Source organism: Salmo salar, chromosome 28 (assembly GCF_965601325.2).
Source record: "Salmo salar chromosome 28, fSalSal1, whole genome shotgun sequence".
Classification (NCBI taxonomy): Eukaryota; Metazoa; Chordata; class Actinopteri; order Salmoniformes; family Salmonidae; genus Salmo; species Salmo salar.
The window spans coordinates 12419128-12442093 of NC_138318.1; the positions used below are offsets into that span (position 1 = coordinate 12419128).

Consider the following 22966-nt stretch of genomic DNA (forward strand, 5'->3'; position numbering starts at 1 on the left):
AGTGACAGTGTCTTGTGAAAGACTCAAGTACAGTATGGCCTTGTATCAATTGAGAACTGTTGCCAAAATCAGTGGTTCTCAATTCTATCCTTGACTCCCAGCTGTTCCAGAGTTAGAACACCTAATTCAACATGTCAATTTAAACAATAATAACACCTATGGAATTTTAACAATATAATATGGCTAACCAGAATAAAAACCTCTGAATGGTTCTTCGAAAGGATATACAAAGAACCTTTGACATGAACGAAGGTTCTTTATAGAACCATTCTTCATAAAGGGCCTATAATCATTCTATATAGCACCAAAAAGGGTTGTAACCATAGCGTAAACCCTTTTTGGTGCTATATAGAACCTTAGGAAGGGTGATTTATAGTACTATACAGGTTCCATTTAGAACCGTATGAGCATGATTCTTTATAGAACCTTCAAAAAAAAGGTTCCATATAGCCCCAAAAAGGGATCTGCTATGGTGTTACGACCATTGAAGTGATTGTAATGACTTGTCAAATACAGCACAAGCATGTAATGGCTATAATGGGCTCAATGGAATACGTTGTCTTTCCGTTGAATCAATAAGAACGGTAAAGCTTAGTCTGGGATGTATCTCATCTTCTCGACACTTACATCCAAAGAAAGAGAAGAAGGATAACATTATTTTGATGGGTGTTAATTTTTTGTGGAATTGAAAAAGGTTATCATTTAATACAGTTGAAATGAGATGCACAGAAATGAAAGTAACTTCCAGAAATGAGCACTCGGATTATAGTGATATTATGTCTGATTTCACATACAATGTATAGTATGTATAGATAGGTGTAATATAGAGCCAAGCATGTTGATTTTCAATCCCAGGATATCCTGCTATTGACAAACTTGAATTATGCAACAGAACATGACAACAACAGTTATTAATGAGGCAGTTCAGACAGCACCGGTGAGTGCAGGTAGGTTAGACAGAGCAAGTTATTGGTGGTTGCAGCCCTGTTCCACCCCTTTATGTTAATTTATTAATATATGCAAAACACACCCATCATATTTATGCAAATTAGACACCTATCATTTTCTTTATTGTTTAACACAAAACTATACCTGATCATTAGAAAATGTATATATGCATTCTAAGAAAATAAAAGTGAAATTTGATAATAAATTGTAAACACGAATTCCCACCAAAATCCCTGAAATCTATTCATTATTTGTCCCTGCCAGTAAAATGTTTTATCTGCTATAATTCAGTAAATATCTGATAGATTTAAACAATTCTAAAAGTTTGGAGTATCTTCATCCATTATCCAACTGCATTTAGTAGAATAAAAAATAAATACTTTTAACAATTTTGATGAAAGTTGGCACTGTATAAATGATGTCTGTGTGGGCATAGTCTCTGTGTATGTCTTTACCTACAGCACCATCCTCTAATGCACTCTCCTCCAGGCAGGGCTTTACTGGTTTCTGTTGTCCATGGTAGAGGAGGTCATTAAAGTAGGGTCTAATTGTGTAGTGTGTCTCCTCTCAGACCCCCGAGGCCCAGAGCTCTGCACTGATCTCTACCCTCCTCAACCCCAAATAAACCCACCAGGACAGTCCAGAATAACCCTGTTCCTTCCAGGGCTGCTGCTTGTCACCTTAACTAGCCTGCATACACAGCTGAGAAACGACACTAAGTACATGTTATCTATTGGTGGATAGGTGGTGGTTTACAGGTGGGCTGATTGGTGATTAGCTGACTGAAGAAGGAAAGGAAGGAGGGAGAGCAGAGGAGGGAAGGAGGGAAGAAGTGAGGGTGAGAGGAAATGATTGTATGGTAGTATGGAAGGAAATGAAGCACGGAAGGATTATATGCCTAGCTATATGATCATATGAGTTAATTATCGAATCAACTGTCATGAAATCCTATTATTCTCTCCATACCAAAATCACACATACAGGATCAAAGAATAAAAGCACAGGGCTCTGTGATTCCTTATACAGCTATTGAATAATGAATGATAAAGCTCATAAAGCTAATTTCTGAAGATAAGTCCGCATTTACGTAGGTTATCCCTGGCCAAATCTTCATTCAATCATGTTCAGTCGTCTGAAAAAGGTAAAGTTATCGACAGGTCCTAGAGAACTGGCCTACACACCCCCTCTCCCTCCACACATCACAGCACCTACAGTATGTTCCATCCAGCGGCTAAAGGCCAGCTCATATATATCCCTGTCCTCTTTTACAGCTCGCCAATAAGAAATGAAAGTGAGGTTAACATGCGGCAACAGACGGCCTGATATATGGGAGGTAGGGGCTATAGGAAGGCAGCGAAGCCAGTGAAGGGCCCTGTTGGGCTATTGACACGGCTGCTTGTGCCTATGTCTAAGGGTGTCGGGTGTCCCCTGCCCTGGTAGCCACTTTCAGGGATCTATCAAGGCCTAATAATTACGTGTACATTTATGACAGGGGCCAAGGATTCAATGGATCGATCACGTACACTCATTCCACACATGGATTTCCTGTCATTTCTCGGAAGGATTTAGCATCTGGAGCGTGGTTGCCACCCACTTTCTCCCCCTCTCTCCCTCTCTCATCCTCCCTCTCTGAGTCTCAGAGGAAAGACATTAGTGCCAATTCAATAGTACCTTAAACAAGAGATGACTCTCCAATTCTCTAATGTATTTTTATTGTGTCGTTTTTCCCTCTTCCCCCTCCTGGCCTTTTTGCAGGCTGGAGTAATTTGGTTTTGACAGCAGGGGTGGGTTGTAGTGTGCTTTTGTGTGTGTAGTATATTGGACAGCAGGTGGTTTCGTTGTCTGGTGAAAGATGGCTGGGCTGCAGAGTGTAGTGGAAATGCTCATATTTAATTCACATCATGCTAAACCGCTCTTTCAGACAAACTACAGAAGTTTCACTAAACACTGTCCAGTCCGAGTCCATAGGGTGTTCAGTGAGTTGAGCAGGTGCAGGAGAAGCCGTTTCAATGAACCACTCTGGGGTTGTACATGGGCTTTAGCTCAGCCAACGCTGCCAATGCGGTCTTGTCAGCCAGCACTGTCTTGATTCACACATAAGTCCTGGGTTTGATACTTGAATGCTCTTACGGTTATAGTTGTGCCTTGGGCTGTGACGGTCATGGAATTTTGGATGACGGTTATTGGTCAGCCTAATGACCACGGTCACCGTTATAATCGTTTAAATTGCAACAACAACAAAAAACTGGAGGAAGGGGGGTGTTACCGAGGCAACCAAAGACTCGTTTGCCACAACACTTTGCTTGTTTCAGCAATTAGCAACACCGTTTCATCATGTAAAGAAAGAGTCCATGTAACCGCAGAAAAAGGACTCAACCACACAAATGCCCGACCGTCCATCTTCAGTCAGCTGTTTGTTCCACAAACAAAACAAACCCCGGTTAAGACTGTTATTTTATTTTCATGACGGTCTTCATCCATAATCGCCTGTTACACAACTACACTGTAATTGTGCCAGCCCTAGTTGTGCCACCATTAATAACATGTCAACCCTCCACCACTCTCCTCTTTCCAAGTTTCTGAACATGACGACATGACGACAGTGACCAACAGCTGCTGTACTGTATGTTTGGAAACTTTCCAAGATACACATGGAAAGTGGATTATGCCTCAGAATGAAGTTCCCTTTCACCATGAGACATCAAAAATGTCAAATTCAGCACCACCTTTTTCCAAAGAGATGAGGAGAATCATAGCCATGATGTATTGCTGCTCTACCAGACATGATAGTGAGCAATGTGAGTGGTCCCTCGAGGGCAGTGGTTACCAACCAATTGATTGTGATCGACTGGTCGATCTCCCAAGACATTCCTGGTTGATCACCAAACATTTCTGTAAAAAACCCAACGCTAAAGCTTTTTTAAAATGTTGCGCTGTTTGCGGTAGGTGCACTTCATTCAGCAGCCCTTGTGCCGGGAAGCCAAGGTGTTCCCATTTTGAACTATTTCATGTGTCTGAAGGTACAACTCTGCCTACACGGCAAGCCCAGACACCAAATCAATTGCAGCTATAGGCCTACAGCTGGCCAATCAGATATCTCAGATCACTGTCTGCACAGTTTCCTCGAGCTGTTAACTCGAACGCACAGCAAAGTTGATACTGAGATTTAAAAACTTGAACAACCATGACTAGAGAGAGACTCAATGAATACAGCAGAGCTGCTGTTTTTATGTGTAAGTTCATGTTTAAATTGTTATTCACTGTCAACACTTTGTCAACACCTTTATAAGCCATAAAATGTGTGTTCTCCCTACTTCCACTCACGCTACAACCAGCACTGCAGCTGCAATGAATGAGTAGCAAAGTGTTTCGATAAGCTTGTGTTGTAATTATTGGAGCCTTGAGTCTTTTTTAATATCGGGGAATATTTCACTTTCTCTAGTCATAGGAGTAAGAACATGAATTGGTGTATGAGGCAGAAATAATGCAGTGCGACTTGAGTTTCGTCATCAGTTGGAAGACTGTGTTCTCTTTTCCTTAGCGGAGAGAAGGAAGGCAGAGGGGCGGGTGAGAGGCAGCCTCACCGCTGCTCCCTCCCCTCAGACTGATCATCAGATGTAGGCCATCAGTCCAGCAAAAATAAAAAGGAGCAAATTATTATGCTCACTTAGCTGTGCCTCACAAGTAATATCACAACTTGTCTATTACCAGTGTGGTCATATACCTAATAAAAAAATGTATACAGTTGATGTCGGAAGTTTACATACACTTAGGTTGGAGTCAATTAAACACATTTTTCAACCACTCCACCAATTTCTTATTAACTTCTTGCGGATCATTGGGACGCTAGCGTCCCATCTGGCCAACATCCAGTGAAATTGTAGAGCGCGAAATTCAAATTAAATGACTATAAATATTTAACTTTCATGAAATCACAAGTGCAATACATCAAAATAAAGTTTAACTTGTTGTTAATCCAGCCGCCGTGTCAGATTTCAAAAAGGCTTTACCGCGAAAGCAAACCATGCGATTATCTGAGGACAGCGCCCAGCACAGAAATGCATAACAAATCATTTTCAACCAACGAGTTGCGACACGAAAGTCAGAAATAGTGATATAATATATGCCTTAACTTTGAAGATCTTCTTCTGTTGGCACTCCAAAAGGTCACAGTTACATTACAAATGGTCCTTTTGTTCGATAAAGTCCTTCTTTATATCCATAAAAACTCAGTTTAGCTGGCGCGCTTCAGTCAATAATCCACTCGGTTTCCCTCCTTCAAAATGCATACAAAATGAATCCCAAACGTTACCAATAAACTTATCCAAATAAGTCAATCAACGTTTATAATCAATCCTTAGATACCCTAATACGCAAATAAACGATACAATTTAAGACAAAGAATCGTTATTGTCTTTCCCGGAGATAAACAAAAAGAACACGCTCTATCGGCCATACGCTTGGAAACACTACAGCCAAAATGGGAGCCACTTAGAAAAACTACATCTTCTCCCTCATTTTACCAAAAACCAGCCTGAAACTCTTTCTAAAGACTGTTGACATCTAGTGGAAGCCCTAGGAACTGCAATCGGGGACGATTTCGCCCTATTATAAAAGTGCCAGCCATTGAAATCAGTGGTATGCTGATTTTTTTATTTTTTATGGTTTGTCCTCGGGGTTTCGCCTGCCATTTCAGTTCTGTTATACTCACAGACATTATTTTAACAGTTTTAGAAACTTTAGAGTGTTTTATATCCAAATTTTTATGCAATTATATGCATATCCTAGCTTCTGGGCCTGAGTAGCAGACAGTTTACTTTGGGCACGCTTTTCATCCGGACATCAAAATACCGCCCCCTATCCCAAAGAAGTTAACAAACTATAGTTTTGGCAAATCGGTTAGGAAACCTACTGTGTGCATGACACAAGTCATTTTTCCAACAATTGTTTACAGACAGATTATTTCACTTATAACTTACTGTATCACAGTTCGAGTGTGTCAGAAGTTTACATACACTAAGTTGACTGTGCCTTTAACTTCTTACATCTAGGCGTTCCGCCAGCGGAACCCCTAGCCAACAGCCAATGGGATCGCATGGCGCGAAATACAAAATCAACTAAAATACCACAATTCAATTTTCTCAAACATACGACTATTTTACACCATTTGAAAGATAAACCTCTCCTGAATCCAACCACGTTGTCCGATTTCAAAAAGGCTTTACAGCGAAAGCAAAACATTAGATTATGTTAGGATACCACCACAGCAAAAAAAACAACAACACAGCCATTTTCCTAGCAAGGACACCCATTTTCCAAGCAAGGTTAGCCATCCAAAAGCACAAAACCAGCTAAAATTATGCACTAACCTTTGACGATCTTCATCAGATGACACTCCTAGGACATTGTGTTCACCCCAAAATTTCCGGTGAATGGGCACCATCATTTACAGAAATACTCATCATAAACGTTGACAAAATATATAACAATTAATAAAAGAAGTATAGATGACCTATTCCTTTATGCAACCGCTTTGTCAGATTTCAAAAGAACTTTACGGAGAAAGCACATTGTTCAATATTCTGAGTACTGAGCCCCAAGCTATTCAGTTAGCCATCCAGACTTTTTTTGCATCCACAAAAAGCTGAAATATGTTAAAAATATTATCTTACCTTTGCTGATCTTTGGCTGAATGCACTCGGAAGCTCTCCCACTTCCACAAGAAATGTTCATTTGTTCGATAAAGTCCATAATTTATGTCGAAATAAATCCGTTTTGATGGCGCGTCCAGATCACCATTCCAAAATGCATCTATCCACCGTCGACGAAAAGTTATAAAGTTCCCTCAGCGTTTGTAGAAACATGTCGAACCATGTTCAAAATCAATCTTTAGGGTGTTTTTAACGTAGAATTCCGATAATATTCCAACCGGACAATAGCAGATTCATTACAGAAGAAAAATAAAAATGGCTAGCCCTACGTGAGTGCGCACGAGATAAGTCAATGACACCAGGTCGACCACTTACTGTTCCGGGTATTATTCAATCAAATGGTATTGTAGACGCCTCAAACAAGGTTCTAATGACGGTTGACATCTAGTGGAAGCCTTAGGAAGTGCAATATACATCACAGACACTGTAGTTTAGATAGAACATCATTTGAAATGACTACAACCATGTGAGGTCAAACTTCCTGGTTGGATTTTTCTCAGGTTTTTGCCTGCCATATGAGTTCTGTTATACTCACAGACATCATTCAAACAGTTTTAGAAACTTCAGAGTGGTTTCTATACAAATCTACTAATAATATGCATATCCTACCTTCTGAGTCTGAGTAGGAGGCAGTTTAATTTGGGTACGTTTTTCATCCTGCCGTGAAAATACTGCCCCCTATACTCAACAGGTTAAACAGCTTGGAAGATTCATGGCTTTAGAAGCTTCTGATAGGCTAATTGACATCATTTGAGTCAATTAGAGGTGTACCTGTGGTTGTATTTCATGGCCTACCTTCAAACTCAGTGCGTCTTTGATTGACATCACGGGAAAATGAAAAGAAATCAGCCAAGACCTCAGAAAAATAAATGTAGACCTCCACAAGTCTGGTTCATCCTTGGGAGCAATTTCCAAACACCTGAATGTACCATGTTCATCTGTACAAACAATATTACTCAAGTATAAACACCATGGGACCACGCAGCCGTCATACCGCTCAAGAAGGAGACGCGTTCTGTCTCCTAGAGATGAACGTACTTTGGTGCGAAAAGTGCAAATCAATCCCAGAACAACAGCAAAGGACCTTGTGAAGATGCTGGAGAAAACAGGTACAAAAGTACCTATATCCACAGTAAAATGAGTCCTATATCAACATAACCTGAAAGGCTGCTCAGCAAGGAAGAAGCCACCGCTCCAAAACCACCATAAAAAAGCCAGACTAAGGTTTGCAACTGCACATGGGCACAAAGATTGTACTTTTGGAGAAATGTCCTCTGGTCTGATGAAACAAAAATAGAACTGTTTGCCCATAATGACCATCGTTATGTTTGGAGGAAAAAGGGGGAGGCTTGCAAGCCAAAGAACACCATCCCAACCGTGAAGCATGGGGGTGGCAGCATCATGTTGTGGGGGTGCTTTGCTGCAGGAGGGACTGGTGCACTTCACAAAGTAGATGGCATCATGAGGCAGGAAAATGATGTGGCTATATTGAAGCAACATCTCAAGACATCAGTAAGGAAGTTAAAGCTTGGTCGCAAATGGGTCTTCCAAATGGACAATGACCCCAAGCATACTTCCAAAGTTGTGGCAAAATGGCTTAAGGACATCAAAGTCAAGGTATTGGAGTGGCCATCACAAAACTCTGACCTCAATCCTATAGAAAATGTGTTGGCAGAACTGAAAAGGCGTGTGCGAGCGAGGAGGCCTACAAACCTGACTCAGTTACACCAGCTCTGTCAGGAGGAATGGGCCAAAATTCCCCCATCTTATTGTGGGAAGCTTGTGGAAGGCTACCCGAAACGTTTGACCCAAGTTAAACAAAGGAAATGCTACCAAATACCAATTGAGTGTATGTAATCTTCTGACCAACTGGTAATGGGATGAAATAAATAAATGCTGAAATAAATCATTCTTTCTACTATTACTCTGACATTTCACATTCTCTAAAATAAAGTGGTGATCCTAACTGACCAAAGACAGGGAATTTTTACTAGGATTAAATGTCAGGAATCATTTAAAACTGAGTTTAAATGTATTTGGCTCAGGTGTATGTAAGCTTCCGACTGTTTATACATTCAAAATGATCTGATAAGAACAAAACGTTGGCAGGGAAATTCAAGCATAGCCAATATGCAGCGATAATGTATTGGGCCTATAATCTACTGCACAAACCTCATTGCTTCAGATCTGTTTTCAATTGGTTATTGTTGCATAGGCTTAAGATCTCAACTTACATTTTGACTCAGAAAGTGTTCTTGACTTAAAAAGGGTTGGTGACCACTGCTCTAGGGTTAGAAATGCTGACTCGACTTCATATTTCTGTACTTAACAGCGAGAGTCATCTTTGATCCGCCACATTTGCAAATTATCTTGGAGGTGTTATTGAAATATACTATGTGGACACCTGCTTGTCAAACATCTCATTCCAAAATCATGAGCATTAATATGGAGTTGATCCCCCCTTTGCTGCATTAACAGCCTCCACTCTTCTGGGAAGGCTTTCTACTAGATGTTGTAATATTGCTGCGGGGACATGCTTCCATTCAGCCACTAGAACATTAGGGAGGTCGGCACTGATGTTGGGCGATTAGGCCTGGCTCGCAGACGACGTTCCAATTCATCCCAAAGGTGTTCGATGGGGTTGAGGTCAGGGCTCTGTGCAGGCCACACCGATCTCGGCAAACCTTCCAAATAGTGGAATTCACAGAGTAAAAACTATATTTCTACTTCCTTGTGGAGTTCCTTATGTGATTCTAAACGGAATCCTGGTTGTGATTCTAAGCGGAAATGTGTTAATCCGTGTGAAATGCTAGAAATGATGAAGACATCCTTCCCTCTGCAGAGGATGAGAGTTCCTGTCGTCAGTGGCCAAGTCTTATATAAGACACCAGTGGGGAGAAATAGAAAGAGATAGCAAGGGAGAGGGAGATATGTAGAGAGAGAGAGAGGGAGAGGGAGATTAATATAGAGATAGCACTTTCCCAGTAGTGTCATCCACTCACTGTGTCACTGTGTCCTGCCAGTCTTACAGCAGTGCTATCTGATGATGCTAGAGTTTGCTAACTTTGTTCTGATTAAGCCTGGATGATGTAACTGCTCATTTCCATTTGCTGCTTGGGGTTCTTCTGGGTGACCTACATACATCCTCAAAAAGTTCTACAGCTGCACCATTGAGAGCATCTTGGCTGGCTGCATCACTGCTTGCCTTGGAATGGCAACAGCATTGCCTTCGATCGTATGGCGCTACAGAGGGTGGTACAGACAGCCCAGTACACCACTGGGGCCGAACTTCCTGCCATCCAGGACCTCTATATCAGGCGGTGTGAAAGGAAGGTCCGGAATTTTTTTGACAATGAGGCCCTTTATCTACTTCCCCATAGTCAGATGAACTTGTGGATACCATTTTATGTCTCTGCTTGCGGTTTTAAGGAAGTAGCTAACTAGCGCTGTCATAACTGCTAAATAGTATTAGCGCAATAACTGGAAGTTTATGGGGATCTGCTAGCATGCTAGTTAGCTAGTTAGCATTTGCTCATGAAACTACCTCTAATTTCCTTCATACTGGACTCAGAGCCATGCAAACGGTATCCATACGGTCATCTGACTCTGGCGAAGTTGCCAAAATCACCAAATATCCCTTTAACGACTCTAGTCACCCAAGATATAGACTGTTCTCTCTGCTTCCGCACGGCAAGCGTTACCGGTGCATCAAGTCTGACACCAACAGGCTCCTGAACGGCTTCTATCCCCAAGCCATAAGACTGCTAAATAGCCAACAAAATGGCTCCACAGACTATCTGAGTTGACCCTAGATTTTTTGCACTGACTCTATGCACACTCCCAGGACTCTACATACAGGACGCACAGACAGACAGACAGACAGACAGACAGACAGACAGACAGACAGACAGACAGACAGACAGACAGACAGACAGACAGACAGACAGACAGACAGACAGACAGACAGACAGACAGACAGACAGACAGACAGACACTTAATTTACTTACACAAACATAACATGCACACACATTTATACTGACACCACACACACACACACACACACACACACACACACACACACACACACACACACACAAACACATACATTCATCATATACAATATGCTGCTGCTACTCTGTATATCATACATCATGATAGCTAGTGACCTTACACCTGTATTGTACATATCTATCTCTACCACTCCAGTATCCCTCCACATTGTATAGTGAGGGAAAAAAGTATTTGATCCCAATGCTTATTTTGTACGTTTGCCCACTGACAAAGAAATGATCAGTCTATAATTTTAATGGTAGGTTTATTTGAACAGTGAGAGACAGAATAACATCCAAAAAATCCAGAAAAATGCATGTCCAAAATGTTATAAATTGATTTGCATTTAATGAGGGAAATAAGTATTTGACCCCCTCTCAATCAGAAAGATTTCTGGCTCCCAGGTGTCTTTTATACAGGTAACGAGCTGAGATTAGGAGCACACTCTTAAAGGGAGTGCTCCTAATCTCAGTTTGTTACCTGTATAAAATACACCTGTCCACAGAAGCAATCAATCAGTCAGATTCCAAACTCTCCACCATGGCCAAGACCAAAGAGCTCTCCAAGGATGTCAGGGACAAGATTGTAGACCTACACAAGGCTGGAATGGGTTACAAGACCATCGCCAAGCAACTTGGTGAGAAGGTGACAACAGTTGGTGCAATTATTCACAAATGGAAGAAACACAAAAGAACTGTCAATCTCCCTCGGCCTGGGGCTCGATGCAAGATCTCACCTCGTGGAGTTGCAATGATCATGAGAACGGTGAGGAATCAGCCCAGAACTACACGGGAGGATCTTGTCAATGATCTCAAGGCAGCTGGGACCATAGTCACCAAGAAAACAATTGGTAACACACTACGCTGTGAAGGACTGAAATCCTGCAGAGCTCGCAAGGTCCCCCTGCTCAAGAAAGTACATTTGCATGCCCATCTGAAGTTTGCCAATGAACATCTGAATGATTCAGAGGACAACTGGGTAAAAGTGTTGTGGTAAGATGAGACCAAAATGGAGCTCTTTGGCATCAACTCAACTTGCCGTGTTTGGAGGAGGAGGAATGCTGCCTATGACCCCAAGAACACCATCCCCACCGTAAAACATGGAGGTGGAAACATTATGCTTTGGGGGACAGGACAACTTCACCGCATCAAAGGGACGATGGACGGGGCCATGTACCATCAAATCTTGGGTGAGAACCTCCTTCCCTCAGCCAGGGCATTGAAAATGGGTCGTATATAGGTATTCCAGCATGACAATGACCCAAAACACACGGCCAGGGCAACAAAAGAGTGGCTCAAGAAGAAGCACATTAAGGTCTTGGAGTGGCCTAGCCAGTCTCCAGACCTTAATCTCATAAAAAATCTTTGGAAGGATCTGAAGGTTCGAGTTGCCAAACGTCAGCCTCAAAACCTTAATGACTTGGAGAAGATCTGCAAAGAAGAGTGGGACAAAATCCCTCCTGAGATGTGTGCAAACCTGGTGGCCAACTACAAGAAACATCTGACCTCTGTGATTGCCAACAAGGGTTTTGCCACCAAGTACTAAGTCGTGTTTTGCAGAGGGGTCAAATACTTATTTCCCTCATTAAAATGCAAATCAATTTATAACATTTTTGACATGCGTTTTTCTGGATTTTTTTGTTGTTATTCTGTCTCTCACTGTTCAAATAAACCTACCATTAAAATTATAAATTGATAATTTCTTTGTGAGTGGGCAAACGTACAACATCAGCAGGGGATCAAATACTTTTTTCCCCTCACTGTAAATATGGTATTGGAACTGACCCTGTATATAGCTTCTTACTTTCTCGTGTTCTTCTTATTTGAATTTGTCAATATTTTGTTCTACTTTGTTTTTTTCTGTACATTACATTTACATTTGAGTCATTTAGCAGACGCTCTTATCCAGAGCGACTTACAGTAGTGAATGCATACATTTCATTTCATACATTTTTTTTGTCTTTGCTGGAATCGAACCCACACCATGCTCTACCAACTGAGCTACAGGGAAGGCTATATAGATATTGATTTCTGCATTGGGTTTAGAGCTTGCAAGAAAGGCATTTCACTGTACTTGTGCACGTAACATTAAAAATTGGAACTTGATAGTTCAAACACGACTGTGTGTGTTTGTTTGTGTTTGTGTGTTTTTGTGTGTGTCTTTGTGTGTGTGTGTACTAACTTATCGTGTCCCTATTACATGTGTAATCTATGTTCTCCCATAGGACCGATAATTTACTTCACAGCCCCATAGAGTAGTCCTAACAAAGACACAACAAAACCCTCCTTAGCCGCTCTTATCTCTTTAGCAACACATGCTAACCGTTTTGTGTTGCACCTCTTTGTATTTCAATACCATTGTTTACACATGCTAACCGCTTCTGACCCATTGCATCGCCATCATTAGCAACACATGCTAACCGTTTTGTCTCTACTTCTTTGTGTGTTGCAGTGCCGTCATTCTGGGGGCTAGTGAACTCAGCTTGGAACCTGTGCTCCGTGGGGAAGAGGCAGTCTCCCGTCAACATCGAGACCAGCCACATGATCTTTGACCCCTTCCTCACCCCCATCCGGCTCAACACGGGAGGACGCAAGGTAAACAAACACTCAACAATGGTACTCTCAGAGTGTGAGTCCGAAATGGCACCCTATTCCCTATATAGTGCATAACTCTGGTCAAAAGTAGTGCTTTACATCCAGAATAGGGTGGTATTTCAGACCCAGCATTATTGTCTGGGGTGATGGATGTCGCTGCATTGTCGGTTCCTCACTGCTTTGTTTGGGAAGCCTCGAGTTTGTGGGACTATTGTGTGGTTCTATAATGCTGTTGTATGGTTTGTTAGGCAACTAGCCATGTACAGATCTCTGATCAATGTTGCTGGCTTAAACGCTTCACTTTTTTATCCCGGTGAACAAAGTCGGTTGTTTGTCACAGTTTCGTTTTTTACAGAGACAGATGGCATTGGATCTATGGAATCAACTCTACATTGGTTGGATATTACCATAATACATATTGGTTCACACACACAACACAAACACAGTAATGTGTTACTGGAATAGAGGCCTATACAGGACAAAATAGATATTTTATATGAAATCCGTTGTGAAGGAGAACCACAAAACAGCATAAACATATACACACATACACACACACATATGAATTAGCCACATACATGTATTTTCATTTTATTTTATTTATTTCACCTTTATTTAACCAGGTTGGCCAGTTGAGAACAAGTTCTCATTAACAACTGCGACCTGGCCAAGATAAAGCAAAGCAGTGCGACAAAAACAACAACACATAGTTACACATAAACAAACGTACAGTCAATAACACAATACAGTGATCGGTAAGCTGCTCTGACAGCTGATGCTTAAAGTTAGAGAGGGAGATATAAGACTCCAGCTTCAGTGATTTTTGCAATTCGTTCCAGTCATTGGCAGCAGAGATCTAGAAGGAAAGGCGGCCAAAGGATGTGTTGGCTTTGGGGATGATCAGTGAAATATACCTGCTGGAGCGCGTGCTACGGGTCTGTGTTGCTATGGTGACCAGTGAGCTGAGATAAGGTGGGGCTTTACCTAGCAAAGACTTATAGATGACCTGGAGTCAGTGGGTCCGACGACGAATATGTAGTGAGGGCCAGCCAACGAGAGCAATCAGGTCGCAGTGGTGGATAGTATATGGGGCATTGGTGACAAAACGGATGGCACTGTGATAGACTACATCCAGTTTGCTGAGTAGAGAGTTGGAGGCTATTTTGTAAATGGCATCGCCGAAGTCAAGGATGGGTAGGATAGTTAGTTTTACGAGGGTATGTTTGGCAGCATGAGTGAAGGAGGCTTTGTTGCAAAATAGGAAGCCGATTCTAGATTTCATTTTGGATTGGAGATGCTTGATGTGAGTCTGGAAGGAGAGTTTACAGTCTAACCAGACACCTACAGTAGGTATTTGTAGTTGTCCCCATATTCTCGGTCAGAACCATCCAGAGTAGTGATGCTAGTCGGGCGGGAGGGTGCGAGCAGCAATTGGTTGAAGAGCATGCCACGGAAGGAGTGTTGTATGGCGTTGAAGCTCGTTTTGGAGGTTTGTTAGCACAGTGTCCAAAGAAGGGTCTGATGTATACAAAATAGTGTCGTCTGCGTAGAGGTGGATCAGAGAATCACCAGCAGCAAGAGCAACATCATTGATAAATACAGAGAAAAGAGTACGCCCAAGAATTGAACCCTGTGGCACCCCAATAGAGACTGCCACAGGTCCGGACAACAGGCCCTCCGATTTGACACACTGAACTCTGTCTGAGAAGTAGTTGGTAAACCAGGTGAGGAGGTCATTTGAGAAGCCAAGGCTATTGAGTCTGCCGATAAGAATGCGGTGAATGACAGAGTCGAAAGCCTTGGCCAGGTCGATGAAGACGGCTGCACAGTACTGTCTTTTATCGATGGCGGTTATGATATCGTTTAGGACCTTGAGCGTGGCTGAGGTGCACCCATGACCAGCTCCGAAACCAGATTGCATAGTGGAGAAGGTACGGTGGTTCGGTGATCTGTTTGTTAATTTGGCTCTCGAAGATTTTAGAAAGGCAGGGCAGGATGGATATAGGTCTATAACAGTTTAGGTCTAGAGTGTTTCCCCCTTTGAAGAGGGGGATGACCGCAGCAGCTTTCCAATCTTTGGGGATCTCAGACGATACGAAATAGAGGTTGAATAGACTAGTAATAGGGGTTGCAACAATTTTGGCGGATAATTTTATAAAGAGAGGGTCTAGATTGTTTAGCCCAGCTGATTTGTAGGATTTCCAGATTTTGCAGCTCTTTCAGAACAACAGCTGTCTGGATTTGGGTGAAGGAGAAGGAGAAGTGGGGGGGGGCTTGGGCAAGTTGTTGCAGGGGGTGCTGAGATGTTGGCCGGGGTAGGGGTAGTCAGGTGGAAAGCATGGCCAGCCGTAGAAAAATGTATTCTCGATTATCGTAGATTTATCGGTGGTGACAGTGTTTCCTATCCCCAGTGCAGTGGGCAGCTGGGAGGAGGTGCTCTTATTCTCCATGGACTTTACAGTGTCCCAAAACTTTTGGGAATTAGTGCAACAGGAAACAAATTTCTGTTTGAAAAAGCTAGCCTTGGCTCTCCTAACTGACTGAGTATATTGGTTCCCGATGTACCTGAAAAGTTGCATATCGCGGGGACTATTCGATGCTAATGCAGAACGCCACAGGATGTTTTTGTGCTGGTCCAGAGCAGTCAAGTCTAGGGTGAACCAAGGGCTTTATCTGTTCTTAGTTCTACATTTTTTGAATGGGGCATGCTTATTTAACCTCTATGGGCTAGGTGGGACGCTAGCGTGCCACCCGTGGTGCACTCCATCAACAGCAGGTGCATTTCAAGAGCGGCAAATTTGAATCCAAATAAATGTCAAAATTCAAATTTTTCAAACATACAACTATTTTACACCCTTTGAAAGATAAACATCTCCTTAATCTAACCACGTTTTACGATTTCAAAAAGATTTTACGGCGAAAGCATAAATTTAGAGTATGTTAGGACAGTACATTTACAAGAGTTGTGTGTAATGTTTTGTCGATTCAAAGACAGGGTCACCAAAACCATAAAACCAGCTAAAATGATGCACTAACCTTTTACAATCTCCATCAGATGACACTCCTAGGACATTATGTTAGACAATGCATGCATTTTTAGTTCTATCAAGTTCATATTTATATCCAAAAACAGCGTTTTACTATGGCATTGATGTTGAGGAAATCGTTTCCCTCCAATAACCGGCAGTCAAGTCAGCGTCACAAATTAAATAATTAAAATTAGAAAACATTGGTAAAATATTATATTGTCATTTAAAGAATTATAGATTTACATCTCTTGAACGCAATCAACTTGCCAGATTTAAAAATAACCTTACTGGGAAATCACACTTTGCAATAATCTGAGCACTGCGCCCAGAAAAATACGCGTTGCGATACAGACTAGACGTCATGTTGGGGAGATCTAAAATCGAAAATACTATGTAAATAATCCATTACCTTTGATTCTCTTCATCAGATGTCACTTCCAGGTATCACAGGTCCATAACGAATGTAGTTTTGTTCAAAAAAGCTCATCATTTATGTCCAAAAATCTCCATCTTGTTAGCACATGATCTAAGCCAGCCGGACTTCTCGTCATGAACGAGGGGAAAAAATATATTTACGTTCGTTCAAACATGTCAAACGTTGTATAGCATAAATCATTAGGGCCTTTTTTAACCAGAACATGAATAATATTCAAGGTGGACGAATGCATACTCTTTTATAACGTATTGGAACGAGGGTACCCAACATGAACTCGCGCGCCAGGTGTCTAATGGGACATCATCGTTCCATGGCTCTTGTTCGGTCAGATCTCCCTCCAGAAGACTCAAAACACTTTGTAAAGGCTGGTGACATCTAGTGGAAGCAATAGGAAGTGCCAAAATATTCCTCAGCCCCTGTGCTTTTCAATGGGATAGGTTTAAAGGTAATACAACACATCAGGTATCCACTTCCTGTCAGAAAATGTCTCAGGGTTTTGCCTGCCAAATGAGTTCTGTTATACTCACAGACACCATTCAAACAGTTTTAGAAACTTTAGAGTGTTTTCTATCCATATATAATAAGTATATGCATATTCTAGTTACTGGGTAGGATTAGTAACCAGATTAAATCGGGTACATTTTTTTTATGCAGACGTGCAAATGCTGCCCCCTAGCCCTAACAGGTTAAGATGGTGAGGAAAGCACTTTTGAAGAGCAACCAGGCATCCTCTACTGACGGGATGAGGTCAATATCCTTCCAGGATACCCGGGCCAGGTCGATTAAAAAGGCCTGCTCACTGAGGTGTTTTAGGGAGTGTTTGACAGTGATGAGGGATGGTCGTTTGACACAGGCATTGAGGCAGTGATCGCTGAGATCCTGGTTGAAGACAGCAGAGGTGTATTTAGAGGGCAAGTTGGTCAGGATGATAGGGTGCCCATGGTTACGAATTTAGGGTTGTACCTGGTAGGTTCCTTGATAATTTGTGTGAGATTGAGGGCATCTATCTTAAATTGTAGGATGGCTGGGGGTTAAGCATGTCCCAGTTTAGGTCACCTAATAGTACGAATTCTGAAGATAGATGGGGGGTGATCAATTCACATATGGTGTCCAGGCACAGCTGGGGGCTGTGTATAGCAAGTGGCAACGGTGAGAGACTTGTTTCTGGAAAGTTGGATCTTTCAAAGTAGAAGCTCAAATTGTTTGGGCACAGACCTGGATAGTATGACAGAACTCTGCAGGCTATCTCTGCAGTAGATTGCAACTCCGCCCCCTTTGGCAGTTCTATCTTGTCGGAAAATGTTATAGTTAGGGATGGAGATTTTAGGATTTTTGGTGGCCTTCCTAAGCCAGGATTCAGACATGGCTAGGACATCCGGGTTGGCGGAGTGTGCTAAAGCAGTGAATAAAACAAACTTAGGGAGGAGGCTTCTAATTTTAACATGCATGAAACCAAGGCTTTTACGGTAACAGAAGTCAACAAATGAGATCGCCTGGGGAATGGGAGTGATGCTGGGGACTGCAGGGTTAACCTCTACATCACCAGAGGAACAGAGGAGGAGTAGGATAAGGCTACGGCTAAAGGCTATAAGAACTAGTCGTCTAGTGCATTCGGAACAGAGAGTAAAAGGAGCAGATTTCTGGGCGCGGAAGAATAGATTCAAGGCATAATGTACAGACAAGGGTATGGTAGGATGTGAGTACAGTGGAGGTAAACATAGGCATTGAGTGATGATGAGAGAGGTTTTGTCTCTAGAGGCACCATTTAAGCTAGGTGAAGTCACCGCATGAGTTGGTGGTGGAACAAAAGGGCTAGCTAAGGCATATTGAGCAGGGCTGGAGGCTCTACAGTGAAATAAGACAATAATCACTAACCAAAACAGCAATAGACAAGGCATATTGGCATTAGGGAGAGGCATGTGTAGCCGAGTGATCATAGGGTCCAGTGAATAGCTAGGCGAGCTGGAGACATGGCGATTCAGACAGCTAGCAGGCCGGGGCTAGCAGGCTAGCAGATGGTCCTCAGGGGGATGTCGAAATGGGAGAGCCTGTTGAAACCCCCTCGAACAGCTACGTCGGCAGACCAGTCGTGATGGATCGGCGGGGCTCCGTGTCGGCAGCAAAGGGTCCAGGCCAATTGGCAAAAGAGGTATTGAAGCCCAGGAATTGTCTGATGGATCTCTTCGGGTAGCCGGGAGATGGGCCTAGCTCCAGGCTAGCTCCAGGCTAATTGGTGCTTGCTTCGGGACAGAGACGTTAACCAGGAGTAGCCACTCGGATAGCAGTTAGCTAGCTGCGATGATCCGGTGTAAAGGTTCATAGCTTGCGGTAGGAATCCTGGAGATGTGGTAGAGAAAAAGCAGTCCCATATGCTCTGGGTTGATATCGCACTGTGCAGACTGGCAGGAATTGACCAGGCTGAGGCTGGCTGATGTCCTAGTTAACGGTGATGACTGCTAGCAGTGGCTAACTGACTAGTAGCTGATAGTAGATACCATAGCGTACCGACAACAATAGGGCAGCGTTGTATCTAAATGCATACCCTGCCATATGATAACAGCAATTGGGAGGTGGGTGCAGATGGGCTGTGTTCCAGAGTTCATGGTTGCATGTTGAGATGATGAGGGTGTGTTTACATGCCAGGGGTCGGTACAGGACTACCACCGGGCCGTAGCAGGAGCTGCAGGAGCATGGGCGCCCATACAGATTAGCCCAATGGCATGAAAGAAAAGACTGTAATCAACAACTACTCTGTTTAACTGGAGAAAGATAAATAGTAGACAGTAGAGGAGGGAGAGAAAGAAAGAAAGAGACATGGAGATAGATAAGAGGCCTGAGGGACAACTGTAATCAGATTCAGTGGCTAAACAATGTTATTACCTCTGTCATTATTGTTAGGAATGTAACTCCCATGCATTTGAGTGTTAGATGTTTTGAAATGGCACAAGGAACTTCTATTAGGGAAAGGGGGATATCTAGTCAGTTGTACAACTGAAATGTGTCTTCCGCATTTAACCCAACCCCTCTGAATCAGAGAGGTGCAGAGGGCTGTCTTAATCAACATATTCAGCACCCAGGAAACAGTGAGTTAAATGCCTTTCTCAAGGGTTAGAGCGACAGATGTTGACCTTGTCAGCTCAGGGATTCAATCCAGCAACCTTTCAGTTACTGGCCCGAAGCTCCTACCCGTCAGGCTACCTGCCATACTACCCATCTGTGGGTTCAGTTCAGATAAAGGTGAGTTTTGTATTACATTTGAAGCAGCACACAGGGCAAAGATGTAGTGATGTTGGACCTGCTAGTTACTGCTCTTGTCAAACATGAGCCCTTTTGGCCGCTATGTGCATTTAGCTGATTCCTAGTGTCACAGAAGTCCCTTCCTCTATGAACAATTTGGTAGTTTTGCCCTAAACTCCAGTGGAACTTTTTTAATTCATCAAAGCCGAAGAAAGTTTTCAGAGACGCAGAGAAGTAAAAAGTAATTTAGGACTTTGTTGTCTCCGCCTGTTAATGTTCTCTGTTGTGTCTCCATCTCTCGAAGCATCAGGGCTGTCTGCAATGGAACAGTCTACTTCACCTTGTTAATGCTGCTGAACACACACTCAAACACACACCTCTCTCTCTCTTTTCTTAAGGAAGAAAAAAAAGGAAATACAAAAGATTACCCCTCTGTTTGCATGGTCAGTCATGAGGCGAGATGGAGAGAGAGAAAGAGGAAGGACAGACAGACAGACAGACAGACAGACAGACAGACAGACAGACAGACAGACAGACAGACAGACAGACAGACAGACAGACAGACAGACAGACAGACAGACAGACAGACAGACAGACAGACAGACAGACAGACAGACAGACAGACAGACAGACAGACAGACAGACAGACAGTGAGGTTAGCGAGCGAGAATGCAAACAAGAAAGAGAGAGAATGAGAAAGAGAGAGATAAAAAGTGTGTCCAATAATGTCAAACCCAATCTCCCTTTCCCTTCTCTTATTTCTCCTCCCCAGTACCAAAGTGATTCAATTCATTTGAAACCTCTTCAAATAATTGTGGCTCATCTACAGCAGAGCAAATATTCAATTAATACTGACAATTTAAACAGTGTGATTCCTCCAGTCCGACGCACATGACCTTGATGCATGTCTCCCCTCCATTAATTACGCCTTCCATTCAGGGGTCCTCTCATTTCCTTTAACTATTCATTAGTTAGAGATACGGACAGAGCAGTGGAGGAGAGAGACCCATCAGGGAGTCAGAGATGAAGTTAAATCTTCTCTCCCTCCCTCTCTCTGCTTCTCTTTCTGTCTTTCTCTCTGCCTGTCTCTCTCTCTCTTTCTCTTTGTCTCTCTCTCTCTCTCTCTCTCTCTCTCTCTCTCACTGTCTCACTATCTTACCCTCCTTATAGTATCTGTCTTTAACTCTCTCTCTCCTGAATCAGTGAAGTGGAGGATTATATGTGGAGAAACCAAAATGGTTAGTCCTCTTTTGTCTTTGCTTTCGTTATTTTTCCACCAAGACATCTGGGAATAATCTATTTGTGCTGTGAAATGGGCCCCACTTCTCAGTTTTACATTTAGGACACATTTCCCTGTCTGTTCTCCAGGCTTTGAAGTCAAACGTGATCTTTTGTGAATGTGTGTTGTGTAACTTTAGTAATCAGTTTCTGGCAGGTGGCTGTGGATTTTTTGAGAAACTGCTTCACTAACGTACAGATTAATTCAAAGTCATAAAGTAGCGGAAATTCATGCAAGTTTAAAGTTAGATTTCATTCAAAACAGTGTGTGTGATACATGCAATACTCTATACCCAGTTTACAGGCCCTGACCCTATCCTACCCCTAGATAATCTAACCCTGACCTTAAAGAAAATTATGGCATTTAATGTATTTTTGAAAGTGGTCATAGGTTCCCTATAGCCACCTGCAATTATAGGTGTTTATACTGTATTATGCACATAGGAGGCACTACCCCATCATGTCTGTGGGAGCCACAGACATGATGGAGTAGTGCAACACACACAGATGTTTATTGCAGAGGACCAATCGCATTACCATCACACAAACAGATTCAATTATGCAAATTGCTGATTAAAATTAATTAGACACAAGCTTGGGTTGGCTGAGCCCATGCAAAGCTGTCACCATATCTCAAAGTGAGAGCCAGCTGCTTTGTCTGGTTGTCTGTCTGGGTGTCTGTCTGGGTGTCTGTCTGGGAAGGAATATCTTCAACATGCACTGTAACGGAAAGCTTTCAATGATATGGTAATTTGGGGTATTATAAACACTCAAAAACTCTGACACATTTTCCTGCAGCATACTGTAAATTATGGTACATTATAGGAAAATGTTGTGTGCGGGGCAAAGAGTTACTGTATTTGAGATGGTGCACTGTAAAAAAATAAATAATAATAATTAACACTAGAACGGCTGGGCCTCGACGGACTCCCCTTCAAGCTAATCAACAGTCATTCTGACTGCAACATTCTAACAGTGTAATTAATACATTTCATAAATGCTATCGCATAAATCTTCATGGAGTGACTTTGCTACAACTATGAAACAAAGGAGATGATCGTGGACTTCAGGAAACAGCAGAGGGAGCACCCCCTTATCCACATTGACGGGACAGCAGTGGAGAAGGTGGAAAGTTTTAAGTTCCTTGGCGTGCACATCACAGACAAACTGAAATGGTCCACCCACACAGACAGTGTAGTGAGAAGGCGCAAAGCGCCTGGATTAACACCAAGGTTGGAGCTAAACTAAAGCACAGGGTTACCACACACAGAGCTACGGCTGAGGACAGCAATAAGTACAAGAAGTCCCGCTATGACCTCCGCAGAGTCATCAAACAAGCAAAAGGACAATACAGGAATAAGGTGGAATCATTCTACACAGGCTCCGACGCCCGCTGTATGTGGCAGGGTTTACAGTCCATTACGCTTTACAAAGGGAAACCCAACCATGATCTGCCCAACGATGCCTCTCTACCACAGAACTCAATAGATTTTATGCACGCTTTGACAACAACAACATCGTGCCGGGTGTGAGGGTCGTCACCTACCCAGAGGATTGGGTGATCTCGCTTTCCGAGGCCGACGTGGAAAAGGTCTTTAATCAGGTCAACACCCGCGGGGCCCGACGGTATTCCAGGGCATGTTCTCAGATTATGCGCATCTGGCAGGCATATTCACAGTAAT

At 42.7% G+C, this 22966-nt stretch overlaps 1 protein-coding gene across 4 annotated transcripts in view; it reads left to right on the forward strand.

Annotated features, from left to right (window-relative positions):
- The window catches only part of ca10a (carbonic anhydrase 10 (inactive)a), a 321449-nt gene that overhangs the window by 138301 nt on the left and 160182 nt on the right, over positions 1 to 22966 (forward strand). For all 4 annotated transcript variants that reach the window (XM_082970470.1, XM_045710262.2, XM_045710259.2 and 1 more), the window contains exon 3: positions 13162 to 13304. In XM_082970470.1, coding sequence (XP_082826596.1) covers positions 13162 to 13304 — 143 coding nt within the window. The remainder of the gene's footprint in view (positions 1 to 13161; positions 13305 to 22966) is intronic.